The sequence below is a fragment of the Habropoda laboriosa genome, unplaced genomic scaffold (genome assembly GCF_001263275.1).
Source record: "Habropoda laboriosa isolate 0110345459 unplaced genomic scaffold, ASM126327v1 scaffold2, whole genome shotgun sequence".
In the NCBI taxonomy this organism is placed as follows: domain Eukaryota; kingdom Metazoa; phylum Arthropoda; class Insecta; order Hymenoptera; family Apidae; genus Habropoda; species Habropoda laboriosa.
Window position 1 is genome coordinate 1625321 of NW_017100190.1, and position 7439 is coordinate 1632759.

The following is a 7439-nucleotide window of genomic DNA, read 5'->3' on the forward strand; positions in this document are numbered from 1 at the left end:
TAAAATATTACAAACATCAGAATCTATTGAATCTAATCTATTCTATTTTTAAACCAGAGAACTGTATACACATTTTGGCATACTGACATCCGTAAAACGACGGAAAACCGTTGATGTTCCAACGGTCGAGTATCTATGGTATAGTATACAGCACTGAAGCCACATTTGGTAAGTAGAAGGAGGAAAAGGAACAGTGGGGATAGGCGATTACGTATGCCTCGTGTGTGGATCAACATCTCACAGAGTTTCAGCTCTCCTTGAGTGGACCTCAGTACGAATCGGGACGGATGAGTAGTATGCACGATGATGAGGCTCGTTATACTCTTACTTCTCTGCGGTGCGATCACCGGCAACAACGACACTTCGAACAACGTAATCCCAGAGGAGGAACGGTTGGATTTAGGGGAGCAATACGTGGAGAACTGGTCCACGAAGAATAGGACTCTGAACGAGCTCTTCGAGGATGCTGTTCAGGCTTACCTCGAAGATAACTGGGACCGCTGTATCGACGATTTCAACGCGGTTTCGCACGGGTACATCTGAAATTGAAGTTTCAAGTTAGAGTGGAAAATTGTCTACGATAAAAGACAAAAAAGAAAGATTAAATAATAAATCGAAGTAAAACGATTCAATGAAAAAGTTACAACAGAGGATGATATATATATAAAAAATTACATTTTTATGTAGATTGATATTAAGAAGGAAAGAATTACGTTTTTAGTTAAATAGCAATGATATAAATTATAGAATATTTTGTTATCGTTGTTTCATGCTTTTTCAGGTATAAGGTCTACAAGCGTATGATAGTAAATTGTCGGAAAAAATGCCGGTCGAAGGCTGATGGCGAGGCACCGATCTTTCCGGAGAATATTGACGATTTGTACTTTTACGAAAAAAAAGTGAAAGAGACGCTGTGCCTTTTGATGTGTAATCACGAGTATCGCGAGATAGCCGGCGCGAAAGCGCTCAAGACACTGCCACGTGAGACTGAACAGAAATTAATCGACCATCGAGTCTACGAGTACCTGCATATTTGTTACTATCAGGTAATTAGGAAAAAATATTTTTTCTTTTTTTTGATCATACTACAATTCGCAAATATTTATCTTACCTAAGTTGCAGTTGAAAACAATTAAAAAGAACTTGGACACAAAAGAAAATGATAAAAATTGATGAGAATATATTAGAGATTTTTCTTGTTACGATAAACAGGTTTATCTAATTATTTTGTCAACGTTATTATCAGAGTACCGACACTTTTTAGCCATCTCTAAGCCGGCCTCGACGAATTCTAATAGCAGAGCTTACGCAACTGCGACTTCGCTAATCCCACACCCCCCAACTTTTTAGTAAATAATGAGTATAACGTTCGGAACGGTCAACTCGACCGTAAAACAACTCGGCCTACGTACTCGACGTATCGTAAGCGTCATGGACGTCACGTAAGCGCCCGTAAAGTCTCCCTTGAAACAATCAGGCCTTCTGATTGCGTGAAATATGATTGTACCACTCTTGGCAACCTTCCTGTTTCAATTCCATTTCTTTTTTAATTGTCATACGATTCTTCGCTTATTTTATCATTTGTAATTTTTCCCTATTAACTCTACTTTTATATTAAACTTTTATATTAAACATTGCCAACCGATTGGGTGCAATTTTTTTTTCCATAATATCGTTTGATAGAACGAACCTCAATTTTTGAATTACTAATTTTCCTAACACAGGCTTCTTTACTAATTTTTTGAGAAATCTTTTCAGCTTCTCGTTTATTCTGTTCTTAATTTGTTAATATTATATTTTCCACGAAAAATCTAATATTACATTATGTATGAATTGCAGAGAAAACAATATCAAGACGCAGCTAACGCGCTATTCACATTCGTGATCGCTTATCCGGATCACGAGGCTAGCATAGAAACTTTAGTAGGCTACCTAGCACTGCCAGAGGTGCAAGCAGATAATGTTGTAAATCTAGAATCACCAGCTTATGTCAGCGTCTACTTCAATGCAGTCTCGGCTTACGAAAGCGAGGACTATGCTGGAGCGGTAGGTCTTTTTGAATCATCGCTCAGCTTGTACTTGCAAGGAGAGGATGAATGCAGGTTCTATTGTGAGGGTCCCTTTGATCAGGGCTGGCATCCAGAGTTCACTTCTTCCATCGCCAGTGAGTGAGAATCTGAAACGTAAACGAAGCTGTTCTTTATGGCGCTTTTAAATATAGTCGTGACGTTCATTCTTCCATGTTCTCCTTTCAGATCATTTCGCGTACTGTTTGAAGTGTAAACGAACCTGCTCGGACATACTGAACAACGTGAATGGCGATTTCCGAAAGGACATGCTCAAGGATCACTACGATTATTTACAATTCTCTTATTACAAACGTGAGTATATTCGTTGAGGTAAAAGATGTAAAATTTCATTCAACCCATTTGTGATCGAGTTATTTTTTTCAAGAATTTCTTATTTATCTACTGATCGTCGCATCTGTAACGGATACTAAATTGAGATCCATTGAGATATATACGTCCCGTAGATCACTAAAGGGTTAACGTTACTATACATCTTCCACATGTTTCACCTAAAATATTTCCGTGTATCTGGACGGAACAGAAACGCAAATAAACTGGCCAATGTTTATCGATGTTGTGTATCCTGTTCAGCAAACGTATACACGTATCTATTTATGAAAATGCTTATCGTAACCAAAGCAATTCTATGGATAATAGAGACAGAGCAGTAGTTTGATAAATTACGGACACACGTTAACTTCGTGTTAGGCTAACAAGTGATAAGAAGGCTTCGATGTACCGGTAGTTATCTGACAAACCATACGTCCTTCCAGTGACTACGATGAATTAATAGTCATGTCCCTCAAACGAAGCTCCTCAGGAAGCTGTTAGTCATAGCTCGAAGGGGGTTTAATTGATTAATCTCGCCTAAGTAGTCAGCCTGTTCCATTTTAACGAACAACGTCGTTATCCCGTGAAAATAGCTCCTCGAGCTAGTCACGTTGCCTAAACTAGAATGTTTTCGTCGCTGATCTAATCTCTCGTTGTGCCAGTTTATTTCACGACTTGGACAGGGCCTTGCAAAACATTGTTCTGAATTGGTATGATATGTAAACGAGTTGTAACAACACGTCACGCTCTTTTATAGTTGGTGATTTGAAGAAAGCCTGCACTGCTGTAGAGAGTTATTTGCTCTTTGACCCAGTCGACGAAACTATGCTGGAGAACAGAAATTACTATAGTGCTCAGCCAAAGGTCAAGGAAGAATATTTTACACCGAGACAGGTGATCATTTGCAACAAATAACGAAGATATATTAAGCAGATTGATACTTTAGATTGGGGTGATGTATAATTAAAGTTATACATTTACTTTTAGGAAGCTCTAAATTATGTGAAGAGACAGGAATACGAGTTCAGCCTTCTTCGTTATATTTCCAAAGAGTTTTCAATTATAGACGCAAAGTACTTGAAGTCAAAGAAGAAGAAGGTACCAAAGAACGAGACGAAGGATAGCAAAAAGAAGGAGCTAGGAAAGGTAACGAATGAATTATAAGAAAAAAAAAAGAGAGAGACTGAGACAAAGATACTTAACCCTATCGATCGAGATGATTGTTTGGTTTTTGTTCAAAGGATGACGCGCGTATAAATCTATCGATCAGGTATCGAGCTTAAGGCCTACAAGCTCGTACTTAACAAAACTTCTTTCTTGCTCTTCTATCTGTATCTTTTGTAAAAAAAAATATATATATCTAATAAAATATTCGAAAACGAAATTACTTTCTTATTAAACAGTTATTCTACTGTATTTACTCAAACTATCTATATCTCTACTAAACTCAATGCCGCTCGATTTCTCGTTGAAACGCCTGCACAATGCAACCGTAAATTCATCTATGCATTCGTCTTGCGAGAGTACAGGCGTCAAATCGTTGATTTATAATTTAATTCTTTTTCCGTTTTTAATATGCTTGAACCAGTTATATATGGTAAAAGTATCAGCGTTCTGTTCCTTTCAGAAACCAGATTTTGACGCAGCGTTACACCCACCACCGGGTCATTCATTATCCTCTCACGCAAATTTATCAAGATATCTTTCTACGACTCGAGAGCATCATAGATACAAGATAAACGATAGAAAGCAACCTAGGGTCAAGAACGATGTTTATCTAATAGCGAAAGACAAAGATCTCGACGGTAAAAATCGCTATGTAGCCGACGGTTTTCTCAACTCTACCGACTGTGAATCTTTAATGAAATTTGCCTCTGTATGTTATCGCCAACTCGTCAATCACTTATCTTCTACAATGTAGTTCATACCTTTGTCCCTCTCTGTAGATAAATGCGGTGGAAGGGGATGGATACAGCGAGAACAAAAGTCCACATTCGAAGTATGAAAAATTCGAAGGAATAACTATTGGAAGAACAGCCTTGGTAAAATGTTCATCTCGTGTAAAATACTACAGTTTCATTGTGTTGTACGAATAACAGAGATTACACATCATTTCAGATGGTGTACTTCGGGCAAATAGATCGAAAATGGTTAGAACTGCTTCTGGAGAAAACCGAGAAAGCCCGCGAGCACGTGGAAAGGTATTTCGGACTACGTCGTCACCTGTATTTCAGCTATACTCATTTGGTCTGCCGTACGGCTCTACCTGGTAATTTTCACCCGATGCATCACCATGCTTCTGGTTCCTTTTGCAACCAAATCACTTGGTACGGCTCGTGGGTAACGGTGACCAGACAATGTAGAGCTAAAATAATCATCTCTTCGTCCCGAGTTTTTTTTCTTCTTTCTTCTTTTTCTTCTTCTATCTAAAAGCACAATATAAATAGACATACCTGTTCTGTGATAAGACAATATATCTTTCTTATCATTTTAGACTCTCCAGTGGATCGTGACGACTTGAGTCATCAAGTTCACGCAGACAATTGTCTGTTGAGAGACAAAGATACCTGTCTTCGCGAACGTCCTGCATACGTCTGGAGGGATTATTCAGCGATTTTATACCTGAACGATGATTTCCAAGGTGGTGAATTCTTTTTCGCCAAAGATCGTGTGATTCGAGAACTGGACTATGTAGTTTCACCGCGTTGCGGACGTATGGTGGCTTTCTCCGCTGGCGGAGAGAATCTCCATGGCGTGAGAGGTGTTATACGAGGCAGAAGGTGTGCCTTGGCTCTTTGGTTCACTCAGGATAAGAGATATTTGGAGTATGAGAGGATGCTGGCTTGGGCGGTGTTAAAAAGGGTGCGATCGATTGGACCACTTGAGGGAAAGAATGTTCAGGTGCCTTTAAAGTGAGTACCAATGAATATATCGTATGGTAAACAAGTTAAATCAATGAGTGTGTTCTCAAATATTTGTTGAATATTCAGATACGAGGATGTACTTGTCGATTACGCTCACAACGATGAATCATTGAGACATTTCTTAAGAAATTCTACATAAGGAAATCACAAAATGGTTGTGGTAGACAGCTGAATATTTTGCTACAAGTCACAGAATAATTTGAAGAGTAATATATGTATATACTTACATATATATATATATATTTTTTTTGTTTCTGGTCGTTGACCAAAACTAATATGAAAACTGCAGACCTGAGAAGATATATTGCTAATAATTAACAGGAGCAACGAATTGTAGATTGAATATTTCTGTACTTAGAACTGAAGATCGCTTAACGAAGTCGTCCGAACACACACACACACTCACACACACACACACTCACACACACACACACTCACACACACACACACTCACACACACACACACAGAGTAATTAACCAAAAGATTGGTTAAAAATATGGTTGTCTACGATAGTAATCCAATGGCAGACTATTCCATATACTATAATAAGGGTAGTAGAGCTTGCAAGGGAAACGTACAAAGTGTTTCGAATCATTTTCAAACAATTGATGCGGAACACTCGGTGCAATCCTCCTGTTAGTGTAATATTTTTTTATTTTTATACATCTCGTATCGCTCGCATTCTGAATACCTTTATTCCATCGATCAAATCGTCATCATTTCGTATGTATTTTTCTTTTGTCTGTTACTTTAAGCGTACAAAGTTTGTTAATCTCCGTCTATCGAACTTCCTCAAGATATAATCGTCTCTGTTTCAAGCATCATTAGACCGGCAACTTTTTATACATTACAAACAGAATGTCAAATATATAATACATATACATATATATATATATACATGTATGTATATACGTATATATATATATATATATGTATATAAAATATCCTAATCTTTATTAGAACATAGACATTACATGTCAACAGGTTTACATAACCATCCTATGTATCGTGTAACATGTATATCGTATTAATTTATTTTTCTTGTTCGTATTTATACTATGTATAAGAGTTTTATTATGTATATGCAATTGCATTGCAATCCTCTTCTTTTTTTAACGCATATTTTACTCTATCTATCTATCTCTCGCTCATTCTGTCTCACATTCACTCGCTCATTCTTTCTCTTTCTCACTTAATTTCAAGTTCTGTACACACGACAGACTTTATTATTATTATTTCTTTAATTATGCATCGTGTCAACTCAGTCACAAAGAATGGACACAAAATGCACGTATTTTCTTTTTTGAAAATATGTTTGTGTGATTGTGTCTCTGTCGTCAGAGTTTCGTGTGTGTGTGTGCGCGTGTGCAAAATAGGTTCTTTTTTTCGTCATCGTTATTGCAATAATACGTAAAAAGCGGAATCGCATAAAATCTATTAATCATACACGTTCATCGTCTCGGCGTAAAATTGTACGCATAGGAATCGAAAAAACGCACGCTCCTCGATCGCATAAATCGGTAAATCGAGCTGGTTTAAAAACGACGTTGATTGAAGAACCACTTCCTTCTTTCGGTTTACTTAAACGCCGTGAGAGTTTTCTTCTTTGTTTCTTTTTTTTTTATTTGTTTATTTGTTCGGGAGTTCAGTCGGGAAGAGAGTGAACGCGATCATTATTAACATTAATTATGTTTCGTTACAAACATTTATTACGAAATTATAGTGACATCTGCGTATCACAGGAGAGCTCAGTCGATTTTTTTTGCAGGAACCACTCCATAATTAGTCGCATGCTCTTTTCATTTTATTTTTTCCCCCCTTGATTTCTCTTTTAACCGCTACCTCGTGTATACTTTTCTCTTTTTCTCAGATCGACGACCCGTGCGATTAAAATTAATTCTCCTAACACTTTTTGCATTATTATGCATTGAAAACTTAAAAGAACGACAACAACAACAAAAAACGGTATTTGTTAATTACCGATTTAAATGAACAACATCGAATGGAGTGGCCGCCAATTTCATCGCATTACTTAGATGGTTTTTCTTTGTATTGCTCTTCGTAGACCTTTGCTTCGTTTCTCATACGAGTGTATAGTAGTAGTAGTAGTAGTGT

General features: G+C 37.3%; 1 protein-coding gene across 1 annotated transcript; it reads left to right on the forward strand.

The window, feature by feature from the left end:
* The first annotated feature begins 267 nt into the window (after window positions 1-267).
* On the forward strand, window positions 268-5462 carry LOC108579857 (prolyl 3-hydroxylase 2-like). Its single transcript, XM_017943478.1, has 11 exons — window positions 268-533; window positions 782-1046; window positions 1840-2164; window positions 2256-2381; window positions 3157-3293; window positions 3387-3545; window positions 4027-4275; window positions 4346-4441; window positions 4518-4668; window positions 4894-5311; window positions 5390-5462. Exons 1-11 carry the CDS (start codon window positions 304-306, stop codon window positions 5460-5462), a joined length of 2229 nt encoding a protein of 742 aa, XP_017798967.1. The 5' UTR covers window positions 268-303.
* Window positions 5463-7439: the final 1977 nt, after the last annotated feature.

What these genes read in the sequence shown, in the direction of transcription:
- LOC108579857 (XM_017943478.1), top strand. Translation starts at nt 304, where the DNA reads ATGATGAGGCTCGTTATACTCTTACTTCTCTGCGGTGCGATCACCGGC. An exon ending in GTTCACTTCTTCCATCGCCA is followed by an intron (nt 2,165 to 2,255) that starts GTGAGTGAGAAT and finishes TTCTCCTTTCAG; the next exon opens with ATCATTTCGCGTACTGTTTG. An exon ending in CTATTGGAAGAACAGCCTTG is followed by an intron (nt 4,442 to 4,517) that starts GTAAAATGTTCA and finishes ACATCATTTCAG; the next exon opens with ATGGTGTACTTCGGGCAAAT.